General features: G+C 38.4%; 1 protein-coding gene across 1 annotated transcript; it reads right to left on the reverse strand.

Annotated features, from left to right (window-relative positions):
- Positions 1-23,946: 23,946 nt before the first annotated feature.
- Positions 23,947-26,586, reverse strand: LOC132148545 (homeobox protein Hox-B1). Its single transcript, XM_059557234.1, has 2 exons — positions 25,850-26,586; positions 23,947-25,103 (listed from the first exon to the last, which is right to left on the reverse strand). The coding sequence occupies exons 1-2, from the start codon at positions 26,469-26,471 to the stop codon at positions 24,787-24,789; spliced, it is 939 nt and encodes a 312-aa protein (XP_059413217.1). The 5' UTR covers positions 26,472-26,586; the 3' UTR covers positions 23,947-24,786.
- Positions 26,587-27,781: the final 1,195 nt, after the last annotated feature.

The following is a 27,781-nucleotide window of genomic DNA, read 5'->3' on the forward strand; positions in this document are numbered from 1 at the left end:
TAGCTAAATTAATGGATAGACTGATATAAAGATGGTTGAATGGATAAACAGAATGATAAGTGTGAGTGAGTAAGTGAAGTGACATTCAGCCAAGTATGGTGACCCATACTCAGAATTTGTGCTCTGCATTTAACCCATCCGAAATCCACACACACAGAGCAGTGAACACACACACACACACACTGTGAACACACACCCAGAGCAGTGGGCAGCCATTTATGCTGCGGCACCCGGGGAGCAGTTGGGGGTTCGATGCCTTGCTCAAGGGCATCTAAGTCGTGGTATTGAAGGTGGAGAGAGAACTGTACATGCACTCCCCCCACCCACAATTCCTGTCGGCCCGGGACTCGAACTCACAACCTTTCGATTGGGAGTCCGACTCTCTAACCATTAGGCCACGACTTCCCAGTAAAAAAGTAAAAAAGTAAAAAAGAATAAAAGAATAGATAGACAGATAGATGTTTGTTAAATTTGTGTATACGGATGGATGGATGGATTATAGACAATATATGGACAGAAGGATAGATGGATGGACCATTAGATGGGTAGATATAGATATGAATGGATTGATAGTCAGATGGATAAACTGAATAATAGAAGGGTAGATATACATATAAATGGGTGTTAGATGTATATATGGATAGATGGATTGAGGGATAGAATAGACGGATAGGTACCTGGTTGTTAGATGGGTATGCAGATGGATCGATGGATAGAAGGATGGATAAAGGACAGGTGTATAGATACACACAATAATAGATGGTTAGAAAAAGAGAGATTTGGATGGATGGATAAATGGAATAATAGAGGGACTGATAAACTGATACATATGGATGATAGATAGATAGATAGATGATAGATAGATGAAAGATAGATAGATAGATAGATAGATAGATAGATAGATAGATAGATAGATAGATAGATAGATAGATAGATAGATAGATAGATAGATAGATAGATAGATAGATAGATAGATAGATAGATCTAACTATAGGATAATGAAAAGAAGGAAAGACAGAAGAAAATATTTTAGAAACAAGTTCCTCTGCACATCACAGGTTTCCATGGCAACAGATGTGGCAGGTCTTGACCTGGACATGCTTTCAGTTGTGTGTGTGCGAATGGTAGAGTGTGTGAGACTGAGAGTGATTTCTACCTATATCAGATTCCAGGCCGTGCAGCTGCTTGTGAACATGATCTTTGCTTAAAATCCTTCCTGAGTAGGATCTTCTCCATTAAACGACTGCCATTCACCAGAGCCAGTTCACAAGATGCAAAGATGTTGCAAAGATGGATGACTCATGTGAATCTGAATCACAAGCCTTAATTGACTCTTCCAATCCACACTCGGATCAATAAAGAACAAAACAGGGCTTAGCATCCCAAATCTCTACTAATCAGGGTAGATTCAGGATTTTTATGGAATACAAGTCAGCTTGTAAATCTGGCGTTCTCTCGTGTGTGATCATGGTGTGTTTTTCTGTGGTTCTCGCAGCATTAGACACAGCTAAAAAAAAAAAGCATTGACTCCATGGATGGATGGCTGAGCTATTGAGTCCCATGTGAAATAAATGGACCTTCACTCTGGTGTTTAGTGAACAGGTGTTCAGCGGCTGAATGCTTGGCCCTTGTGTCTCCAATAGAAATGCATCCTTTACATGTGGGCGCTGGTGTGCAGAGAGACTCTGCTGAAATCAATTTGTCAACACAGACTTGCTTCTGGAAAGATTTTTTCAAGCTTACCTGCACACCTAACTTTTAATTGGGGTGAAATTCCCAGTGGGATACACTACTCTTCTCTAGTGCTCTGAAAGATGTGCGCTAATGAGATGAACCCGTATGACTTTGTACTAAACTGCAAGAGTCTCTTTTTTTTTAAATCCACAAGATTGGATTTGAATCGAATTGAATCCATCAATCCATCTATTGTTCCATCTATCCATCATTTTATATATCTTTGTCAGTCCATCCTTCCATCCATCCATTTGTCTTTCATACAGTATATAAGCCCATATAAACCTTTAAACTTCAAATCTTTATAAACCTTTAAAGAAGGCATTCTAAATGTGCTTCTGAATGGTTTATGATCCTGTATCTAATAATGCTTTGAGCTATCAAGGTTGTATCGCCTGAAACCTGTGTTGAAATTCTCATGTGAAACACTTCCATGACATGTTGCACCAATTCATTTTCTGCAAATCTAATTAGTTCTTTAATTCCAGTTTGACAGTTAATTGCATTTCCATTCCAATGCAATGTAAAGAACATCAGTGTCATTAAGAGTTCATAGGCGTTTGATTTAGCATTTACGGTGGTAAAGTCGACAGGTACGGCCGTGATTTTCAAAACATGATTACAGAAACAGTCATCCTGGCGACTGCAGTGGGAGTGTTTGCTGTAATTTGGTGCCCTTCTAAGGTTCCTCTCAACATTGATCCAGCCCCAAAACAATCACCCAGCGGCCATCGCACAATTAGCATGCAAATTAAGGGCCATTCGTTGCCACATCGACACCAATCGGCTCTCATTTTCCGAGGTGTCACTCCACTGAGCCGAATGTGCAAGCTAAAATACAGAGAGAGAGAGCACAAGGGAGCAAACATCCATACCATTCGTAAAGCATGTGTCTGTTCAATGACAAGAGAAAATTTTGCTCTGATCGAATCTTGTCTTCCTTCCCCCACTATGCTTTGATCCATTGTCTTTGTTCTATCATAGATAGATAGACAGATAGACAGACAGAGAGAGACATATATAGAATATTTCAACTGCTTCTGTCCATTTAATAAAAGTCAATGAGGTACAAAAAAAAAACAACAACAAAACTGGACTACATTTACTTTTATTGCATGGAAAAAAAAATTTTTTTATTTAAGTGAACTGTTATATATATATATATATAATATGTGCCGCATTTGTCTTGTTCTGTACTATATATGTACTATATGAATATTTATTTGTAAATATATAAATACATGTATTCATATTTATGTATTATATAATTTGTTTATAAATATGTAATTTATAAATGAAGATTAGATTTATGTATTTGCTGATTAGATTTGTATGATGTATTTAATAAATATAAATTTAGTCCAGTGCGTTTTTTTTTTTATTTTTTTTTTTTTTATTACTCATTGATTTTCATCAAATGGACAAAAACAGTTGAAACATCAAACAAAAAACAGCACTGGACTAAATTTATAATTAATATATACATTATACATTTGCTGGTGAATTCTTCCTTTAACACAATTAAACATGTCCTGATTTTTCTTGACACAGAACTATCCTGGACTCATTCTGATGCATTGGTAGAAGGCCTGTGAGGACAGTCTGTGTGTGCGCTCCTCTCGCAGACTCTCGTTTAAGTCTTTCTGCTGTGTTGTTTGCGTCCTCGTTCTCTCTCTCCTGAGCATCACAGACCAGCGCGGCTCCTCCAATTGGTCTCTACGGGGCCCTGTCATGAGATAAGGTCCGCCTCCTCTCTGCTGTCAGGGCAACGGTTGCCGGCACTGTTCCTGTTGGCAGGGCGAGCAGGCGAGCGAGAGCGACAAAGACTGTCACCAGTGAAAATGAACTGTCACCTCACATTTTTCAGAACTGCACTGACGCTGTATTGCAGCCCTGAACCCTCATGACCCAGCTCTGATTGAGTTCCGCTGTCTCTTCTCTCTCCCTTTCTCTTTCTCTTTGTCTCTGTTATATTCACAACCTCTCTTTCTGGGAAATGTCCCTAAACTGAGGCGTCTTATGATAGTAAAACACTCTAGGTCAATTTAGCCATGAATATGAAGAGCAGATTTGTGTGCGGTAGGGGTGATATTTATCCGCGAGAATGTGTGGGAGTGTGTGAATATCCACGAACGTGTTCAGTGTTCATAACATATTGCATTGCATAAATCACAATGGACAAATCAATGTGACCATTTATGCACGCAGTTCCACTAAATCTCCTCGGCGTCATTTAATAAGACTGATCACTAATGCGTGTGCGTTTCAATCAAAGCGTAGTTTGTTTCTCTGCTCTGTGTTGTAGAGCCAGGAGCGAGGGAACCAAGCATGGCCTCCGTTCCGTCCCAGTGCTGCTCGCTGTGAAGGCCAGCGAGTCAGTTATTCAGCTTCAGGGAAATGAATGTCAATGCCTCTATGACCCATGGCACAGACCTGTGTTTGTTATCTTAGTGCTGGGCCGTTAGCGTGCTAGCTGTAGCTTAGCTATGATTTATAACCTCCAGTCAGTATATTAAAGCTCAGAGCATCCAGCTTGCAGCTTCGAATCAATTTGCATGTCTTTTTGTGCCGAGGAACCTGGTCAAAAACAGCATTTTTGTCAGGGGTAGGCAGAAAGAAGCCTATAAACGCTAACCTATAGTGTCAAAAGCTACTAAACACAAAGAATATGACCACAAAACACTTGTCATTTGGCTATTAACCAATGTGCTCTTGTTACCTCGTCACCCCGAGCAAGATTACAGGGCTGATGAATGTGGGCTGATGAATATGTTTTGTTGATTCTGCTGTAAGTGGTTTTGCTTGGCAAAGGGCAGAGACAGTTAATGTGGTGTGCACGCCTTTGACTGCATAAATAACACTGCTACAGTGCTTATTTCTGTTTGAGGGGGCACATTATTAAAGTTTAAGAACACATTGGTAATTGGCCGCTTCAGTAAATGGATTATGTTCCTAATATTTATTGCAAGTCGAGCACTGAACTGAACGGAGGAACCATTGAATATGATGAAAAAGAGTTTCAATTTAAATGTATTTGTATAGTGCTTTGCACATTAAATATTGCTTAAAAGCAGTAACTTTGACAGCCCTAAAGAAATATGTTGTCAAATTTTCCACAGGACCCCTAGAATGCTCTTGAAGTCCCAGATGGGTCTCTGGATCCCAGTTTGGAAACCTCTGGTCTAGCCCAGCAAAGCGCCAGACTTTACATTAGCATGTGAACTTTCAGATAAGGGTTGTGAGTCTTACTCATGTTGGGCCTCTGTTCAAACCTTTGGTGGATCGCTGTATCCTGTTTAACGCAAATCCTACATATTTGTATTTTCTTATTATTGTTGATCTTTTAGCATTTTTATTGCTCCCTTACAGAGAAAATTAGCTTTGGCTTTCTACAATGTTACTACTAGAGCCAAATGATGACCATGCTAAAAGAGTTGTTATGCGTAACGGTTCTTTTCCAGATATATTTAATGGTCACTTCTCTTGTTCCTTTACGTTGCTATTGATAGTGATAAATGAGCATGTGAATTGAGCCAGTCTAATTTCAGAATTTAAGCCCAATGCGCCCCCGAGGACCCATATTTGGGGATCAACTGAGTTTTTATCACCCTCCGAAGATCTCATTATAATGCACGTTAAATGAATGAGCATGTTAGACCCAGGCTGCAAAAATTCACACATTGTCAAATGGCGTTAAGACACAGTGGTTTAATACTGAACACAAAGGTCTAAAGGTCCAGCTGTGTGTCCTAACAGAGAAGAATCTGTGGCCCGAGAGGAGGGAGTTTGATATGAGACACCCGGCATGTTGTTCCTCCACACATTCTTCTGGAGCAGAAGGACATGGTTTAAAGTGTGTGCGTTGTGTCTAAACATATTAACATTGTGGTGTCATCCTAATAAACGAGGGCCTCTGGATCAGGCGTTCCTGTGTAAATGTAGGTTTTACTGCTCTGGATTCCTCCTGTGAGACGCGTCCACAGCGCTACCGTGTTCCCGCTCTTTGAGCGTCATGGTCTCAGAGGAACAATCACCTCCACACAGCGCAACCCTGTAAAAAGAGGAACGTTCACAGGCTAAGAAAACTCAGTCTCACGCCCGTCAAAACCCTTGTAAACCCGCCAGCTGCTGACTTAGAAGAGCAAACTGCTGAAAGGAGAACACAAACTAGATTTATCCTCTTTCTCGGTTGATCTTCCTTCCACAATGAGAGCAGGCACTATAAAACGTACAGGAGTAGCGCACCGCTCCAAAATCCCAGTCCGCTGTGGAAGAGAGCTCGTAAAATAAGGATTTGTGAGGCGGTTTTGAAATCAACGCCGCGTTTAATCTCTCTGGCTCATCTGGCTTCTGCTTAATAAAACATTGCCAATGCCTCTCTTTCACATACAGTAGCATTCAGCTTGAATTAATGGGTCTGTAAACGGAGTCAATTTCCCAATGCTTTCCAGGATTCACTTTTAGAGAAGTAACTTTGAATCTGTGGCTTGCCAGATTCAGTAGATACAATACAATGAAGCTGGGGTTTTTTTTTAAAGGTAGTACTGTAGATAGCTGCACAAAATGGAGTGAAAAAATATTTTAAGAAATAATTAGATTTTTAATTAGGTCTGTCAAAGTTTATCAAATGTATTTATTTATTTTTAAATAATGTTTTTTAATATTAAGTAATATCTTTAATATTTAACAATATTTTTATGTGGTATGGAATGCTAATTATAGTAAAAACACTGTACAAATAAATGCATTAATTGAACTGGAAATGTTTACAAATTTATACATACTAATATTGTGGATATTGTGTGTATTTTCTAATAGTTGGAAATACAAAGTGAATATTTCCAAATACCGTTTCCAAAATATTTGAAACACAATGAAGTGGAAATTTCTAAATATAGGTAAAACTTTCTTCATATTAGTACTCTATTCTGCCCTATTTTTGCGGATTTTTATTTTTTAACAATGCACAAGATTACTAATACTAAAGATGTTTAAAGGAACATTGTCTTTTCATGTGTATACTATCTGATGATACTATGAATAAAAAGTCTGTTGGTAAACAAATAAATTAAATGAATAATGTATGCAGATTTTTTTTCAAACTAAACAGCAGAGAAACTGGATCAATGGAAATCCATAAAATAATTACGCATGTACACTGCTTTAATAATCCTGTTTTTTACTGCCTTACAAGTAGTGACTTCATAAAACACTGTGTAACAGAACCCCTTGGCCTGAGATCATAAATACTATGCTATTAAAGCTAGTTTCTCAGTCAGTGAGCAAGCTCAGACTTGTCTGTACCTACTGCCGTTTGCCTCTTAAAATAATCTCCTCGCTTTATGATTATAGCCCTCTCCACTCAAAACAGACATGAATCACTCCAGCACTCTATTCAATGCTTGAATCAAGAGGGATTTCTTAACAATATTAGGATCATTCAAGATCACAGTACATGATCTGACATTTATATCCTCGATGAAGTATGACGAAGCCCATAAGGCTTCTCAGAGGAAGAGTGCAGGTCTGAAATAAACTCTCCGTACTGAATATATATTAGATATATTACGACAGCTGAAAACAAGTCTGGGGTCTCATGAATAAACGGTTTAGTGTGCATTTCAGTATAGCTTACTTTGAGTGACCGTGTGTCTGTCTTTTGTTATTTATTGCGTCAATGACACTCTGAATCTGGCTTGAGCAATCAGCAAATCGCACAGCAGTTCAGTCACTCAGTTATTACTAGAATAGAATTGGTGTGTTGAAAGCTTGATGGAAGGGTTTCAGTTCATTAGATGGGATAGTATCAAAGACTACAATTCATGTGATGAAAATGGCCAGCTTTCCATGATACAGAATTTATTTATTTATTTATTTATTTATTAATCTCCTTTAGCTCTGCATGCGTTGTGTTCAGCCTATATGTTTTTTTACATTATTAAAAGTTATTTTTTTGTGTGTTTTGTATTGCCAGGCAACAAGTTTAAAATCTTTTTAAACTCTGCTAATGTACTGTGTTGTGACGTAAATGTGTTGACAGCAGCTGTTGCTATTCAGCATTCTTTCTTTTGTTAGTAACACCTGCAGAATCAGACAGAATAAATACCTTTTTTTAAGCATCTATTTCTCTGAGTGGAGTTTTAACTTTACAGTTGAACCCTTGATGCAATGTTATTTTTTGTTTTGTTTGACTCACTTCAGTGGTTGCCATTTTAACATCCATTTAATGTTATAGGACTAAAAATCTTCCACCGTTAATTTAAACGGAGAAGTTGTGCATGCCATATGGATGTGTTTATATGCAAACTTTTGGGAACTTTCTTTAAAGAATTTTCTTATGCTTATCATGTGTGCGAGTGTTTGTGTGTACATACACTTTCGCATACACATACATATATATTCATTCATGTAATATTTAAGAGCTGTGGATTGGGAAAATGTTTTGAAACCAGTGTCATGTGCATTAGCAATATGTGTGAATGGAACATAGATCATCGCTGATTGTGTAAATGGAGATTTATTGTCACTACAACAGTGAATGCTTTTTAATGCTTTTAAAATGATTGTTTTTCTACGAGATACTGATCAAAAGTAAGCAATATGTGCCTCTTAGATTTAATATCAGGTTTCTTAAGAAACAGTAAACAGATGATTGGGATCTTGATGGTTGTGTTGTATTGGTGTGGCATATGCTGATGAATCACCTAGGAATGCACTCTGGTGGAATGATGCATGCGGCCAAACTCTCTCCACAGGCAAGAAATGAGCCAACGTTCAGCACCACTGAAATGTTCTATGATTGGGTATCAGTTAATGAATTATGGAAGGCCCACGGGAAACCACAGAATGTGTGGCTCTTTAACCGAGATGTGGGCATTTGCTCTGTTCTTGTCAAACATATCCATTTTTCATAAACCAAATGTTAATTTGTGTGCTTTCTACACAGTTACAGTGTAGAGTTTCAATATAAGTTAAGATCAATCGATAGCACTTGTGGCATAATGCTGATAACCACAAAAATTATTTTGATCTGTCCCTCCATCTGGGTTACAGTGAGACGCATGCACTGAAAGTGAATGAGGTCAGTCCATAAATGTTAAAATACTCACTTTTTTCAGGGGTATAGCCACAAAATGTTAATTATCTGCGTGTTAACATGATTGTGGTGTGAAAAAAAATAAACAAAACAATAACCTTTTCTTTGTAAAAAGCTTACATGGGTTTTAAAACAAAAAGTTATTTTACAAAATTATAAGCTTTACATTTCTGCTTTTAAATTCTCAAAAACAAAATATATATATAATAAATAAATTGTCCCCTTTCACTTAAACTCTCTGTAACCTGAGATTTTTATGAAAAAGGGTTGAGTTGAATTTAGTTTTCTATGGTAGTCAGCATTAAGCCACAGTTGCTGTCAATTGATCTCAACTTGCATTGAACCAAGAATATCCCATTCCAGAATATTCCATGACTTCATTTCTTGATCCTCGAGGCAATGCTGATGAGAGTCTCATTGGTAAAAGTTCCCACCTGGACCTGCTGTGGCTAACCAGCAGCTCTGATGAGAGTCTCATTGGTAAAAGTTCCCACCTGGACCTGCTGTGGCTAACCAGCAGCTCTGGAGGGAACGAGTGAAGCAAAGGAAGAGGGGAAGAAAGTGAGGGAGGAAAATAAAATGAGAGGCAGAGTGGAAACGGCAGCCAGGAGCACGTGCCAAAAAACCCTGGAGACAGAGCTCCGTCGCCAGATGTTATGTCGTTTGGCCTCGTGTCGCCCGGCAAAGAGAACCGAGCTGACGAACCATTTTTCACTGTCACGCTGTGGACAACGAACGAGAGCGCACAGGGAAATTAAGACACTCCACAATGCTTCCACACAGCAGATAGAAAACTGGAGGGTGGGGGGCGAGTCTGTGTCTGCGACATCTACAGATCTTGGAAGAGGGAGGAAGAGACGCCACCTGGTCGCTGACAGCTCTGTCAAATCGCATCAGGACTCCCACTGCGGGGCTGCGAGGTTTCCGGTCCAACACGTGGTCTCACCGGCGACAGCGAGGGATGGGATGGAAGGATCTACCTGCCAGCCAAGAGAAGTGTGACCTGCCTGTTTAACTGTTGTGCTGAGAGAGCAGAACCCTGCTGCAGCCTGTAGCTGTTTTTTAACACCTGTCTGGGAGTAGCATTTACTGTAAAGCAGTAAGAAAGTCTTCTTGAGATGCTCTGCATCACACATACTTCTGTTTTATCAGTTATTGTTGATAATCATAATTGAGTAGAAAAGCAACATGGTGTGAATGATCAATGCATAATTAACTACGGGTAGATTAGAGGTCTTTACAATGACAAACATTTTATTAATTCATGTTTTAAGTGTGTTTACACACAGTCTTACATTTTATGCCTTAAATAGTGTTCTTTTATTGGGTATTCAATCAAATCCAAACAGAAACATAGCATGGTATTGTGAAATCTTTTTCTAACTAAGTGAAAGACACTTTCTTTCTTTCTTTTTCGCTTGTTGTTCGCTCGTGGTTTAAATGTAATAACAGCAGTCTTTTATTTAGCATGGTGCAATAATCTCATGTCACTTTACCTTTGAACTATAAATGTTACATCTCTCAAACTAGAACCCCCCCACACCCCTGGAAAGTGAGCACATTATTTTTGGATCAGCACATGTTGTTGTGATTCTCCACAGCCCCAAAATATTTGTGCAACTGCTTTTGTTTCCTCTTCGGTACACAAGGAACCTATTTAGAAGAATTTGCTTCTGCATTCAAAACTTATAACTGGGGCAAAGTCATATGCATAATCTTCACTTGCAGGACAAAGAACTGGCTTCAGTAGGATTTTATGATATTTTTGCCCTTGACTCTTTATGAAAGGCATCAATATCCTGAATATAAAGTTATGAATGCACTGATGTCACTGATAATATCACTGAAATCTGAAGGGTCTTTATCGGTTTAAAGTTGGCATACTCTCTGCAGGATTGTGAGAACTGCAAGAAGTGTTTTTAAAGTTTTAAAAAGACAGTTCACCCAAAAATTTAAATTCAGTCATCACTTAGTACTTTATTTCTGTGAAACACATGGAAACGTATTTAAAAAAAAAAAAGAAAGAGAAATAATGCCTTTTTGGACCCCATTGACTCCCATTGTATGGACAAAATCAGTTCTTCAGAATATCTTCTTTTGTGTTCCACAGAAAAAAGCAAAAATGTCTAGAATGACATTAGGGCGAGTAAATTAGTCAATTTATGGTTGAACTGGGCCTTTAAGACTAAAAATCTTGAATTCATTACCTCCTTCCCTTGCACAGACAGAAACAACTTCCCATTCCCTGCCCTACACAAGCATATCACCTTCTTTTATTCATGATGTACTCTTATCTGCACACCTGCAGGCTTCCAATGAACAAGTCACAACTCACCAATCCTTCAGCATATCCTTTAACACACATAGTTGCAAAGATCATACAGTACAGTCCCTCAAACTCATGCACAAGGAGGGTATTGTACCAAATCACAATTTCCACACATGCACCATCCGCACTCACTCTGTCCCGAACAGTCCCCATCCAGCTGTGTGGTATTCATGTCCCCAGTGAAGGGAGGGGGATCTCCATTGCCAACCTGTCCCATCAATAACTCACCGCTGACAGGGAGGATAGGGGCCTGGGAGGGTGACAGAGGGCAGTCCCTCCAGCCTGGGGCTTGTCCACCATGGAAACACACATTCACAAAGGCCCGAGACCTGTCCTACTCTCCCCCACCCCAACTGCACCCCCTGGACACAACCTGTCCCGTACAGCAGTATAGCGCCTGAAACCCCCATCCAAAAGAGACCACATCCTATTCACCCGTTACCTCAATCAGTCTTCTCAAAATCGAGCCGCCGCTTCGTTGTTTTGTGCCTCCTTTAGATGTGCAATCTGTCAGGGATGAAGGAACAAAGACTGTGGATGTTCCCCAAAATATTGAGTTACACATGCTGTGCGTTTCAAATGTAGCTTCCATCTTCAGTGCCCCTTTATGTTGTCGATAACTAAAAGAAATATGATTTTTATAGTTTGGTTCAAGTTAAAATGGTGATTGAGTACAAATTTGCATTACTTTTGTGCATTTGGCGAGTGCTTTTATCTAAAGGGACTTAACAATAGAAATCTGTCAAAGAGCAGGTTAGGTTAGGTTACTTAGACAGCTAGGTTGAGAAGCAAGCTAGGGAATAGAAGAAATGTAAGCCTGTGTGCATTTAATAGTTTAAGTGCTTGTTCAAGAAGTGTTTTCAGCTGCTTTTTGAAAGATGTGATGGTCTCAGAAATTCGGCTGGAGATTGGCAGTACATTCCACCAGAGAGGAACAGAGAGGGTGAAAGTTTTGGAAAGTGACTTTTGCCTCATAGTGAAAGATCAAGAAGGCGTTTTTCATTTCAGTGACCTGAGCTAGCGGGAGGGAGCATACATTCGTAGCAGTGAACTGCGGTATGGAGGTACTGATATCAGGAGGGGTGTGATGAAGGAAGTTTAAAGGAAAAGAGAATTTGACAAAGAAATTTGAAAGGAAATTTTTTTCTCTTTTTCTCTCTCTCTCTCTCTCTCTCTCTCTCTCTCTCATCATTACTTGAAATATTCATTCACGAGAGGTCTTCTCCTAAAATGCATGATGCATTTTGTATAGCAAGTTGCAAAACAAAAATTAAACTGCTGTTGACGAGATAGAAAGGTCTGTTTTGCATAATGAATCCACTCTTTTGTTGTATCAAGGGCCTCTCTTTTCCTGTTGGCCTTCTCTCTCTCTCTTTGAATATCTGACTCTGATTCCAGCTGGAGATCACTTCACCTCCTGTTGGCAGACCGGCCGGTCTCTCACCAAGCAACATCTGGAAAACAGCCATTGCTCAGACACTTACACCCACATGCATAAATTCACATACAATCAAGAGTATCCATGTACAACGCCATGTACATACATTTATAAATTACATTTATGAGGGACCCTTTAATCAAAGTCCTCTGTGGCAAGTGTGGTTAGTTTGTTCGTGTGTAACACACTGTAATTAGTCCATCTGTCTTTGGCTGGGAATGCAGCCGAAGTGCTTCACTCGGACAAGGGCAAACCCAGGTGCTGGCCACTTGTATGAAAGTGTCTGTGTAATTGTGCATGTGTGGATACATTTAATGATTTATTTGTTTATTTGTCTTTGAATGTGTTAGCAAAGTGGTGGCTGTTTCCGTGAGTGTGTTTGATTTGTGTGTTTTTGATCGGCCCGCTGGACAAATTATTTGGATCACAGATCATTTTTATTAACCCAGCGACTGCTGCACAGGCCTCGGCCTCCATGAGGCTGATGAATCTCTCTCTGTCTTGAGGAAAACCAGCAGCCAATCATTATCAATAGCTTTTTAGTGTTTATGTCAGAGGATACTGAACACAAAATCTGTCTACAGTACTGTACTCTGTTGTCTCACTATCTATTAAGCTGCAGGTAAGAGATATTTTCTCATAAAAGTAAGCAGCTTTAAGGTTGTACCAGCTATAACTGTTGGCAATATTTCAGGCAATCTCATGATGAAACATGTCATTCTTATGAAATCCTTTCTATCACAATTTAGTGGTAAACTAACTGTACAGTATTTGTATGCATATATAACTTGATAACAAAATTAATTAGCTCAAAATAGTGTATTAGAAAGGTAATCTGTCATATGATGACGATTTAATATTTTCACACTTGGTGACACTTTATAATGAATTGCAATTTGTTAAAACTACTTATTTTCAGTTCCTTTATAAATTAAAAAAATAATAATTCAGTAATTTGTTTGTTTCACAATACATTAATATTAATATATGCAATATACTGCATAATTTACACTTCAAATTAATATGAAACGATTCAAATGTTAGAAATTACAGTTGCAATCAAAATAACTTTTATTGTAAATTACTTTACAAATATAAACTTTTCGGAAGATCAAAGATTTCATAAAAAAAAAATAAAAAAAATTACATCTATAACATTTTCTGGCATTAAAAGTGATTGTGTGAATATATAATGCAATATATTTTGAGTTATAGGATTTTTTAAATAACACATCTATGTCTTAATTATTTAACCGCTATTTAACATTGCTGGTTTTAAGTCATTTTTACATTTAAGCCTTTAGAAACTTTAGAAAAAAAAGAAAAAAAGTTTCACGTACATAGACTAAGCCCATGCATGTGCTGACATGAGTAGCAAATATGGCAGGTTCAACAGAGCTCTGTCAAAAGCTATAGAAGAAATACTTTTATTACATTAGAAAGTCTACAATGAAGATTTCCAAGACATTATAAGTTCCTAGAGACACAGTCTTATTCCTTAGCTTAAAATGTGTTGTAACAGAAAACCTTTGAGGGTTTTGAAGAAAAAGCACAATAGCACAATACATTTTATCAAAGCAACTAAGAAAAACCTGCAATTTACAGCCAAAGACTTGCAAGATGACCCGATGAAACGAGGAAAACCATTTCAATGCAGAGTATAAGAAGAACTCTAGATAACTATGGCCTTTGTGTTGGGTCCGAATGCCACTCTTGACCAAGAAGAACATAAAGGGAAGACTTAAACATGTTAAAATTAATTTGGGTAGACCTTTTTGGGTAGGACATCATGACTGTATGAAGGACATCATGGATTTTTTGAAGTATCAGGCCATTTTGACAAGAATTGTGATGCCTTTGGAGCGAAGACTGAAGCTGATGATCAATGGACTTTCCAGCTAATTTGATTTTTGTCATGATTCATCAATGTTACATTCTCAGAGTCACTCAAATGTGCATCAAGAAGCTTTCTCTAATAGTTCACTCTCCCCTTTGTTGAATTATTTCCATAAAATGTCCTTCTCCGCAGCAAAGAATCTTGCAGGTTAAATCATTTTAATTGCAACTGTAACATAAGCTAGAGAAATACTTTATTGTTCGTTGTTGTTCACTAATGCATTAATCAATAACACCTTAAACCTTGTATTAAAGTCTTACTAAAAAATTTCATTTAGGAGTGTACTTATTACAATTATATAACAATGTTACAATTATGAAATTACTGTATTTACTGTGCTTTATTTTAAAATATCTTTAGTGCCTGATGTATTAAAAGATGCAGTAAAAACCCTGATAACAATTTAATTTAGATTAATACATTTTTCAATAAAATAAGATTCAAATTAGAATGATCCATATCCTAATTCAGAAATATGCTTTAAATATGCTTTCCTTTAAAAATGGCAGTAACATGCTAAAACTGAATTCTTTAAGATAAACATTTGCTATGAAATTTCAGAATCATAATGCAGTGTATAGTTGTGATTTCAAAGAAAACGGGGTGTGTATATGAACACAGCACTGTATATCTGGAGTGTGTGAGTGTGTGTGGGCTTTGAGCCAGTGTAGTCTGCGGCTTCCGTGTCCTCTCCTGTTGATTAATTGTGGCATGTGTGTCCTCGAGGCAGAGCTGCACCGTGGGACTCACCTGAGTGAACTGTGTGGGCTGGACACTGCTGAGGCAGGGGATGGTCCAGGCCTCAGGACGAAGCTCTGTGTCTGGGTTCATTAGCTGATAGAGGGCAAAAAAAAAGAAAAGAAATGGAGCCACAGTTTTCAGATAAGGTCAATACCACAATATGGTTTAGTAGTTTTGCATAATCAGATTTCTGACTTAGCCATGAAGCTTATTCTGGCCAAGAACCACCCACTTAGACTCTCACACTGACATATCTGACCACAATTTTTGTTTTTATGTGCTGTTTGGGGGCAGTAAAACCTGAAATGGTATATTATATTATCCCATCTTATAGATGGTTATTATATTGTGTTATATTGTATTTGTATATGTAATTGTATATGATACTTACTGCATTGATGTTCATGAATTACTTTACTGAATGTAATGTGTTATCATATCTAAATATATAAAATATAGTGATGTGGGGGAGAGACCCTTTCAAACTCCAAAGGCAGTCTTAATCAGTCTTAATGTCAAGGTTAACAAAAAAATTATAATAAATAGGAATCCCATATGTGCCTCAACACAGAAATTGCATATAGTGCCTCATATGTTTGATTCCAAGATTTCTGGCAAACTTGAATAACCCAGTGATTATTTTTTTCTTCCAAGGTGCTCATTTTTTCAAACCGATACCTTCTAAAGATGACTTAGTTTCCATAGGGACTGATTAAGAGACGTGTGCCCTCGGGAAGTTGCATAAAGCCAGCCAATCAGATTAGAACTTGGAATTGAACAGACACTGGGTGGTTCATCTGGCTGATGAGTCTAATGTGTTGGTATCTTTAAATGCTTATAGGATATTAGATGATAGTTGATGCATATATTTAAAGCATTTAATGCATTTTTGCCCAAATTGTTTATTTATTTTGTTCTTCTATACATTTGCCCTCTGAAATGTTTTGAATATGATGATTGTGTTCTTCTATCCATGAGCATTATAAAGTCTGCACATTATAGCTGGATAATGACAATGCAGTGAGGAAGGGAAGTGTGTGTGTGTGTGTGTGTGTGTGTGTGTGTGTGTGTGTGTGTGTGTGTGTGTGTGTGTGTGTGTGTGTGTGTGAGGGTTCAGTCAGAGGTTAGCTGTCACTGAGATCCAGGCAGTGTGCTGTGGGAGACAAAAGTAAATCTGAGCTCTCAACTGGAACCTCCCTCAGACCATATGAGCCGATCCCAGAGTGACATTAACTTGGTTTCAGTCTGCTACAGTGAACCCCAGACACAGCAGGCCCACAGTCAAGAACATCACGGCATGTGAAATCTAAGGCGGCACATACATATGTACAAATGGAGTTTTAAGGCATGTAGAAAATATTTAAAAAAAAATGTATTCATCTTTCTTGCACTCTCTTCCACTTCTTCATGTCTTCCTGTAAATTTTTAATGTCCTGATTGTCCCAGAATAAATTAGATTTCACATGAGATTAGCTCATGAAGAGAAAGAAGGAGTGTGGGTAACCCCTCCCTTTCCTGTCATCCAGACAAGAGCCTTTCTGGAAACCTGCAGTTTTGCACAATTCCTGTAGGATAATACAGATAAAGAAGAAATTTATTTACTTATCTATTTGACTTTTATGTAAATTAATTTTTCAAACATTTAACTCTTTGTACTAAACATTTAGCCGGATATTGTCAGGACATCCTAACCTTTCCATTACACTTAATAAATGTGATTGATTGATTGACTAAATGATTGATTCTTTACAGTGAATGTTTCACTCATTTAAAAGGCCATGCTAATATTTAATACTTCTGGTCTTTTTGCTTAAAGATTTTCAACTGGTTTGATTTGTGTGAGTGTATCTGTCTCAATGACATCTTTGAGACTGCAGTCTCAATGATTGCAATTTTATCTGAGATGGTAGCCTCAATACTTTACTGTTCATTCAAAGCTTCTGAGTATTTGCAATTTGTCAAATATAGAGCAAGACAGGCTGCAAGGGAGAGAAACCAATGAATGTCTATAAGTGGCCCATGAAAAAGAAAAAAAGGAGAATGGTTGTATCAAATGAAATCGAAGCAGTGGCTTTGTATGCCATTTAATATGTAAGAGAAAGAGATTGAAGGAACACAAACATCGTATTAAACAAGAAAAGCTACAGCTGTTATCTGGACCAAGTCTTTAACACTTCCAGGACCTCTTTGGGAACACTCTTTGGGGAGGGGATGAAAAAAAGGATGGAGGGAGGGGAAAAACTCTTGACCTTTGGTGTTTGGTTTTTGAGCTGACAGTGAAGTGCCAATGTAACTTTGAGTCTCTGATTACTTCTCAACAGCAAACTGGTTTTTGATTGGTTGTGCTAAAAACATAGCACATTTGGATAGTTGTGAGTTCAGGTGCTCCAGCACTAGCCCTGCTAAAGTTCAGCACAAGACGCAATGACGCGTGAGAGTATATGTGGTTGAAGGTCAAAGGCTGTTGGTGTGCCCTTGCTATGAACTGTTGTGATGGACGGGTAATGATGTCCACACAATATTGAGGCGAGCACATGAGTGTACATGTGGGCCGAAGACAGTTCTTGTTTGGGATTGGGTTTCCATCCTGTCTTCAGGTCATCACTGTCTCATATACAAAAATACACTCCTACATCTGAATGTCAGAGCATCTGAAAATAAGAAGTCCCCCTCACACACACACTCACAATCTTTGGTCATCAGTCTCTGGTTTGGTTTAAATGTTCCACGTGTCTGTCCTTTCCACACAATCCCATCTGGGCCTCTGATCTCTGGATACACACACACCTTTGCAGACACACACACAAATAATCTGCAGTCTCTGCCGCCTCTTGAACCCCTGCTCTGGTTTCTGACAGCTCTGAGGAGTCACACATGACTCAGATGAAATCTGAAATCGCTCAAAAATCCTGGCATGACAAAAACATTAACATACAGTTTGATATGAGAATAGGTTTGGATCGGAAACTCTGAATGGCACTTGCAAAACATTGTTTTAAGTGGCAGGGCTCAGGAGTCTCTCTTTAAGAAACATCTTTTCTGGCTTGTTGTATGAAACTCATACTGGAGCTGAACAGGCATCAGTTCCTGACTAATCCAGCATTTAGGTACCAATTCAAACATGCTGACACACACGGGCACATGTTGTTTTCTGGCTGTTAAAGGAGAGTTTACAGTGATGATACTTACAGGCAGAGGGAACGAATGACTGAGAGAAACGTGTGTTATTTTTGGAGAATCAGATGGTGAGGAGAGTAGAAGGATGAGGGGTCATCATGAATGCCTACAACGTCACACGTCAGTCAGTCTAGTGCTAAATCATAACTGTTCATAACTGTCACTGTTTCCTAAGCATCTACATATTAATATTGTACATTTACAAATTGCTAGTGAGAAATAACTTATCAGCTGTCAATTACTTGCAATACTAAATAAAACAATTCACGAGGTCATATTTATTTACAAATATGCATTCTTGACATATATAACACCTAATGAAAAAATATACTGCTTGATTATGTATAATATATGCATTGCACATATCTGTTTCTATACAGAGAGAGTATGTGAAAGAGAGAGATTCTCGGTTTCTAATCTCCATTTGAGATAGAAATACCTTGTGACAACATGGCTGTGTTTGTATGAGGTAAACAGGGCTATTGTGCGGATCTCCTTCAACACTTTGCGTGTGTAAGAAGGGACGGGATGTAGGGTGACGTTCTCAATCTAAAATCTGATACCACAAGCAAAAGCGTGACAGACTAGAAAAAGCATCATGTAAAATAGCATCATAAATCACGCGCATTCCTAAAACGGCCTCACAAACATTTATTAACAAAATCTGATGGTTTAGATGTTAGGCAATTCATTTAAATCCCGAATGAACTAAACGCGCCTAAATCTGTTTTTAAGGTAATTTATTGTTTGTTTGCGCGCGCTTGACATTGGAATCTAAACAAAGACTAGTTCCGTTACAACAGCCTTATGATATTAATTTATAGTTTTGCAATACCGTGGTTAAAATGGCTGTATATGTAAAATATGCAGTTTTACAAAATAAGCGTTGGTAAATGCGTTATGTTGTGTAACCTGTGATGGCTTCTGTTTGGTGACCTGCTGGCCTGTTCTCTGGCCTTCCTCAAGCGTGAGACAGGAATTTTTCTTTTAGATAACCTTTTGCTCTGAATTCAGCCAAGAATGTGAGAATAAACAGAATAGATGTTCTCCCTCCTATACTCACTGGTTTTGAAATGGCCAGAGCTCATTAGTTTTATTTATTCGTTTGATTAAAAACCTGATTCGATGTTTATTATTATATTATTATTATTATTGTTGTTCTTGTTGTTCATTAATATTACTATTATATTTTAAAAATAAGCAGATAATGTTTTACCATTTTGTTTTAATGCAAGCAAGTTTTAATTCCATTTTAATTTATATATATATATATATATATATATATATATATATATATATATATTAGCATCTTTTGTCAGATTCCAATAGTTCTCTTCTCATTTCCCGGATGTTCTCCTTTGCGTCTGGTCAGCTCAGGGTCATGGTAAGTTCATCGGCGTTTTTAACACATTCAGTTGCATGCACCTTGACGGCCTGCTGAGTGGGTTGCGCTCCCTTTTCACTTTTGATGGATTGTGAAGAAAAGCATACTTTTTTTTAAGTTGGTCTTACACCATTTTTAACTAAAGGGCAAACGGTCATGAAACTTAGCGAAGAGTTCAATAATGTGATGTCATATCTTTATGCAGCCATATTCTAAACGTCAATAGCCATTACATCCACCTTAATAATTCAATGACGACAACAACAATGTGACTGTGTGAAGCATATGTTGTGATTATTGTTAATATCAATATTATTATTAATAATAATAAATTGTTAAAATAAATTACATGAAAATTTTATTTAGAAATGTTGGGTATTGTTAAACTATAACACTGATTGTAAGCTTTAACGTAGCTATGAGCTTTTTCAGTAGGTTAATTAAACTTTTCTCCCGCTAGAGAAGTTATGTAAACAGATCAATAATAAAAATGCAATTTAAATGTAATTGAAAGTAAAACTGCTGGGAATGCAAAAGTCGCTTTAATAAGTTACGGTAGTTAAATAGTTATTTAAAAAAAAGAAAAGAACAAAAGAATCTGCGTTAATCATAATTTAATGTGAGAAGCACATGAGCTCACATTGTCGGGTCAAAATAGAAAATTGGTCAGTTACTGTAATTCATCTTTAGTTTACTCCAAATATGTTTGTCCAAATATAAAAAATCCTGACATTTCAAGAGTTTGTCGAAGTGAATTGTTGCTGATAATTGCTTTTTCGTTTTTACCTGCCATACTGCACACTTTTCCTCGAGGTGCTAATTTCATAACCATTAATAAAAGTTTATCAGTATTTAAATCTTAAATATCAATAATTTGTACATTTTTAAAACGTCTTAATGTTGTTTTCTGTAATTCACGAACAAGCTGCTTGTTTCTGAATCGAAAGCTTTTTAAATTAATTATTATTAGTTTATATATATATATAAACTAAAAAAAAAAAATTTCACTGTGGTGTAAAGATGAGTGAATCAAAGGTGCTGATCGGGGAGAGGGGAATACGGGTGAAAAGCCAAAGAAATCAAGAGAGACAAAGTGAAAAACATCTTACATCAAACATGTTTTGCCCCAGAACGGTGCTCGCGGCGCAAGCTGAAGGGAGAGACCTGCGCGTGACCCCGGCGAGATGGAAGCCCGTTCGCAGCTCCTGACAGGCTGACCTGCCTATTTCTAATATTAATTTGGCCTGAACTCTTCGTGAACCGAGGCCAGGGGAGAAGCAGTCAGGGGATGTTTGAGGCAGGACTCGGGCAAACCTCTCCGCCTGAGCAAATATTGGGGTAGTCCGTCAGAGGGTCGTGGATGACATGGAACTGTCAAGCCCGCGTAAACTTTGGGGAAGAGGTGAGGCCACAAGAGAGTGAACGGGGGGGGGGGGGGGGGGGGGCTGTTAGCCAAACTTGTTTCCTCAAATGTTCGAAAAACGACTTTGCGACCCCGACCCCCTCCACTAGTTCTCTTCAGCTCTTGTCAGCACCCTCCATCTCAGAGATCATTCCCCCAGTTCTTTCGCCGGAGTCTGCCCTCTCTCTCCCTCTCACCTGCTTTGCTCCGCATGAGTTTTTGTGGTTGGCTCAAAAGAAAACTGAGAGTTTCTCAAATATGTTGTCTAATTTGAACGAAAGTCTGTCATAGAACACAGGCGGAAAACAGATGTGTGCGCGCCTGTATTTATGTGACGCTCATTAGCTTATTCACTTAGATTTTCTTTTGTGCTGACCTTTTTTATATTGAGGAATGACTTGAAATTAATCTTCGAGGGAGGACCCCTCTTCCCCATGTATGTCCAATCTTTGTGACAAACCTAAACAAGTCCTGTAAATACTGTAATAATGTAAAATAATTGCCAATATGTGTCACTGTAAAAATAATAATAATAATAATAAACTGCATGTTTTCCCGTTTACGAAACCTTTTGAGTCTCAAAAGGTGTTTTTTTTATGCTGCTTCCTTGAAATCACAAAAAAAATAAAAAAAAATAAAACAACAAAATTACCCCAAATGTTGTCCCAACTAGTGAAACACAGTTGTCTGAACAAAGATTTTCATATTGCTAAAAAGTTAAGGCTTTGTGAATTCCCAGCATGCACTGCAGTATGAATAAAGTATGCAGTTATAGGATTATATTATGCTGTTTGGTGCCTTCATCTAAACTTTTGTTGTTGTTGTTTTGTTATTATCGTTGGTTATTTGTTGCACTGTGATGTAAAGAGCTCAATTTTTTTACATTTGTTGATTGCCACCATTCTTGAGGTTTATGTGTCAAGTTTTGAGGCATAGAGTAAATGTTCAACCATTTAAGTCCATTTTCTGGATGTCTTAGTCTTGTAAGATGTTTTGCAAACAAAAACACTATTGTCTGCATATTAGACTAAGTTATTCATTAAAGTGTCTGTATTAACATTTCCAAGTTTGTAATCCGTAAATAAACATCAAAATGATAATGTGGTGAGCTTTTACACATTATTTTCGTCCAGAAAACAGAAAAAGAAAAATAAGAAAAAAAGAAAAATACCTCAGCAACAGTAATTGTTATTTCAGTTGCTGTGACAAAAAAAAATATATAATCCTGCTAATATGAGGGATAACAAATTGAATAATAATCGAATTATATATATATATATATATATATATATATATATATATATATATATATATATATATATATATATATATATATATATATATGTATGTGTGTGTGTGTGTGTGTGTGTGCGCGCGCGCGCGCAATGTGCATTTTGGCTTTCAAAGGCAATACATATGTATTGTTTTTGCTATGGGAATTTGAAGAAAAGTCAGAGACAAAGAGTTCAGGTAAAGTAAAGGGTGACCTCCATGTAACCCCCCTACTGTAAGCATTACTTTACGTTTCAATGCAGACCACGGATGTTGACCGCGGGGGTAGCGGTTGGATCAAAGGCCCGTTCAGGGGGCTACAGGACAAACGCCCCGAACAGCGTGACTGAAATCTGCACCAGCAGATGGTCGAGAGAGAATCATAGAACTATTGCTGTGTCGTCTTCATTTCCAGATTGTATTGGTTTAGATTGTGTATATACTTTGAGGGTAGTTATTATCTTTTCAAATGCAACATGATATTTCTATGGAATAAAAAAAAATTATAATAATCTTTTGTAATATTAGGGACATTATGAATCCTAAAGTGGTATTGACATTGAAGTCGCAATTAGTATATATTCAACCATAATTAAATGTTTAAATGTTTTTGAACATTACAGATACCAGTATATTGCCTAACAAGTGTTGGAGTGTTTGCCTTCGCTTAAAAGAGCTGCTTGTTACAATGTGTTGTCTTTCTTGCCACAAAGACACTGGCCTGGTGAGAGAGATGCGTTTACCTCACCGGGAGCTGCTGTGCCTGAATATCTGCAGTCCAGCATTGTTTTCCTCTGAAGTGGACCTAATGTTAACCCTGCTGCAAAGATCCAACATGGCACAGTTTTAATTCTACGGATTTTTAATGACTTGATATATCAATTACAATAATAATTTAACAGGCGTCAGAATTGGAGAGTTCATGTAAACTGTCAAAGTCGATATTTTTCGCCTTTATGAATGCTTTAGCTATTTGTTGTTGAGAATTCGAGAATGACAATTAAATGCATGTAACGAACTATTCTAAAGAATTAAGGTTTTGAAAATGTTTAGCGAATAAATAAGAAGCCCATTCATAACAACAGTCAATATCTTAGAGATGCACCGCCCACAATTCAGTTCCGTTTCTCGAAAGCTTGTCTTCACGATCAGTGCTATTGGTGCCACCCCTAAACCACTCAGAGAAAGAGAGTCTGTTTGGATGTTTAGATATCCCAGAAGCACACCGAGGTAAAAAGGTCATATTTTACCACCCTGATTGCTCCACAACATTCCGTTCCGTTCTCCGAGCATCCTATAACACGTGACTGGTGGACGTTTTAAGTGAAGAGAAGAACTGATGAAACACTGTCATCATTTAAATCCATACTAACATTTTTGTTCCCCATATTATTTAATTATTTTTAATATTTTTAGTTTTTTTTTTCCTATATTACTTAAACATGTAAACTGGTGGCAGAGACCGCTTCAGTAAAATATTGTTTTTATTCGAGGTAGATAAAGGACTTACAGAAACATATGATTGAGACATTTAGATTACGGAATCATACAGACAGTAACTAATAAAACTCAGCTCGTCTGCGCATAAACAAAAAAATACTAGGCTAAAATATCAAATTATTTACATGTTTTAAGAAAAGTACATTTAAACACTCTGCATTGCTTTTTTTATTTTTATTTATTTATTTATTTATTACAAACGGAATAGAACCTTTCCAAATTCAAATGTTTATAGTAAATTAGGCATGGCTAGCAACACAGTTTTAATTATTTATCACTGTAAATTGACAAATAATTGAATAGGCCTACACAGTGCCCACTGAGAAAGAATCGTTCTAGTAAATTGTGCTGGTGTTCAGTAAAGGCCTACCCTGTAAACGTATAGTGCAAGGAGTCCAAAAGCCCCTATAGCTACAATCCTCAAAAATAAAATATATGAAATGTTTACATCAAATAAAAATACATTTTCATAAACGCAACAAAAAACAATACACATTTTGACGACACAATTAGCTCCCTGTAAAGTCAGTTAGGTTCGTTTAGAGACTTGTAAACATTGTGAAAGTGCATTATATTTATAATAGAAATACCCTGTATATAACACACACAAACGTTTCCAGGGAGTATTTGAAATTTTGTTCGAGCAGACGGTGTAACTCTGTTCGTTGTTGTGCTAAAAGTCACCTTAAACAATTCGTAATCGTCCATCATAAAAACGAGAAGGGCTTTCGGGCACATTGTGGAATGCTTAAATTAATAGACTTTAGTATATATTTCGAATCTGTGGTTCAAAGCACCCGGAACTCTTGCCATCGGTTAGGAATCCGGGCTTGGAGAAGCTCCTGGAGATGTTGAAGTTGAGGGATCAGAGTGATCCTCGAGGTCTTTAGACAAGGTGGACGAAGCAGGCGCCAGGCCGTCCTTCTCTCGCTTCTTCTGTTTCATTCGGCGGTTCTGAAACCATATCTTCACCTGTGTCTCGTTCAGCTCGAGCGTGCCAGCGATTTCGACGCGCCGCGCTCGCGTGAGATACTTGCTGAAGTGAAACTCTTTCTCGAGCTCCGTGAGTTGTTTCGTTGTGAAATTCGTCCGGATTGTGTTTTGTGGTCCCAGTCCGTAATCGGCCACTTTAGCTGCGAGGAAAAAAATAAAGAATAGTTAAAAGGGTGTTTGTCAAACAATTAAACACACAAATAAAGGACCATAGTCATAATTAAACGGCTTATTTTGTAAACACACCAACAACAATCAAGTGTGCTCTGTTCTTAAACTTTATTGGATGTGACCATTTAAATTTTACTATTACGCATGAAACTCGGCAAGTATTGCAAACTTGTGTTAACCGTACCCTAATTACCCGGTTTTATATTTTATCAATTGTGAAAGAACTCATAATGGGGTCTATGGCATACATGCAATTCAATACTCCCCAAAGGTGGCTTTATGAGCACTCAATTTGTACAGTATGTCAAAATGGTGGCCCCCGTGCGTAAAAGTTGGTGCACTAAATCGTTGTGAGGCAAAAACTGCTGGGACAGGAGAAGAAAGCTTAAGAACACAATGGAGGCCAACAAAAACGAATGTTGCGCAGCGAGAACCGGGGTCAAGCTAAGGATAACAGTGCTGGTGTATTTCCAAGGCCGAATGAAAGCATGTCTGTTCGATGCATTAACGCAGAGGGAGATGGGTTGAAACTGAAGTGAACAGGCCTATTTTCAACTCATCTGTCTTTATATATTTTTGGTATGCCAAATAAAGTTTCTAGTTTGTGTATAATATATTGGTGATCTGCAAGCTTCTTTGCTTTAAGGATATGTGTAAGGCATAATTGTTCTTGATTTGAGTGGGAAATTTTCGTCATAGAGGCAATTCAATCCACCTGTTTTAGGAGGGTTCCTTTTGACTTTCATCCAGTCGAATGTCTTCCCAGGTGGCGACTGATCCATGTCCCTCTCCCTCCCTTGGGAGGCCGATAAGTCGGCGTAGGTGCCTTGTGAGTATCCTCGCTGGTGGTCCTGGCCTTCGCATCCATGATGCTGGTAAGGTGCGGCAGGAACGGCTCCCTGCGCCCCGCTGTATGCACCAGCCATGGAGCCATAGTGAGGACCGACATTTGAGTTTGAAAACCCCGATGAGTGATAATACATCCCATCCTGCTCAGGGTTAATGAAATACTGGTGTTGAGCATAGTCCGGGTTGGCGCAGGCCTGGGTCCCATAACTCGTAGTCCCCGTGCCACCGTAGGTAAGGCCATGAGTTTGGTGCTGGGGATGCGCGTAAACGCCGCTCTGGTGCTGATGTTGTGCTGCTGCTGCTGGCTGGTTGCTCCCCCCTACGTAAAGTCGTCCATCAGCGTTATAGCTGTCACTTGCGTGTCCGGTATGGAAGGGGCCCGAGAGCGCCTGATCCAAGTGGTGGTATCCAGCCTTGGGCGAGTAAGCGTTCGTCCCACGGTTACAAATGGTGTACTCCAAAAAAGAGTTCATTCTGGAATTGTCCATGCGCAATTAAAGGCGGAGGGTCAGCCTGAGAGATCGGGAGAGCCTCCTGTCCTGCAAACTCGCAACAGTATGTCATGCGGAAGGGGGGAAATGCTTACCTCTGGAGTATTTGCTCATGCTTCCCTATAACACATATTTACCTCAGCTGCTGGTCACGTGAGACGTCACGGCGCCAATGGTGAGGGGACCTCCAGAAGTTTGTCAGCGCGAGGCGACCATCCATCACGCGCTTGACATTAGCATGACAAAGCCACTTCAATCAAACTAGCCCATCAATCTGATAACAGTTAGAATATGTCAAACCCTGCGAGAAAGGCACTCCGACGGAGAGAAATAAAGAAAGAACGTTTCAGACTTTGCATTGAGATTTTGTTTCTTCATCTCCTCTTTATCTCCCTTCACTTACCAGACGCATTTAGTTTCTAGTTTTAATCTCGCGAGTTAGTGAATAATGCGTTTTCTTCGTATACTGTAATGGGCTGAGGTAGGCCTAGGGGATTGTCCTCTTTAATAAGAGTAATATTCAGTGTTGCCTGTAAGACTAGCCGAACGCAGAGTTTATTATGTGTGCTTAGGAAGGAAATCTCTTTAACACTCGAATTGGAGGTGACGCCACGGTTCACAGATCGGCCCGGGTTGGCTTTGGACCCGTCTAATTGAATCACTGAACTGATCTGTTACCAAAACGAAATTAGGTCGACAGCGAGCCTTCTGTTTAGTCCAAACGAGCAGGAAAAGAACGCCAACGAGTTCCTTTTTCTCTCACAGTCTGTAGAAACATGTGTTGCTGCATTGCTGCCTGTAATTAGTCTCTTTTTCCATCGTTTTTTTTTTTCGTGGAATCCAACTGCAGATCAAAGTGTTTAAGATAGTCTTTACAGTTTGTATGTTTAGTTTTAAAACCGTGGGTAAAACGCGTTTTAAACATAACTTCCCAAACTTTAGGACTGTAAGTCAAACTAATGAGCTCGTCTGCAGCATTGATTGCTTGGCAGGCGTTGGTGGACAGTAGAAGAGAGAAGCTAATAATTAATTAAGATGACAATGCTGAACAAGTCTACCTCTTCACATGAAGCCCACGCTCAATATAGGGGGGCTGAAGAAGTTAGAATATATTTGCTCATTAGTACATGGTGGTACAAGAAATGGTAACAATGTAACGCCCACAGTGATTTGTTATCCGTCGATTCACTTGCCGAGTGATTGTCTAGTTGCGCAGCCAAAGACTCCAAACTACCTTGAGCAGTTTTGTTAGTACTGTTGTAGCTCTAACCTACACTCAGGAGTCCTCGAGGCCTCTGGTCTTGTTT

The sequence above is a fragment of the Carassius carassius genome, chromosome 9 (assembly GCF_963082965.1).
Source record: "Carassius carassius chromosome 9, fCarCar2.1, whole genome shotgun sequence".
Classification (NCBI taxonomy): Eukaryota; Metazoa; Chordata; class Actinopteri; order Cypriniformes; family Cyprinidae; genus Carassius; species Carassius carassius.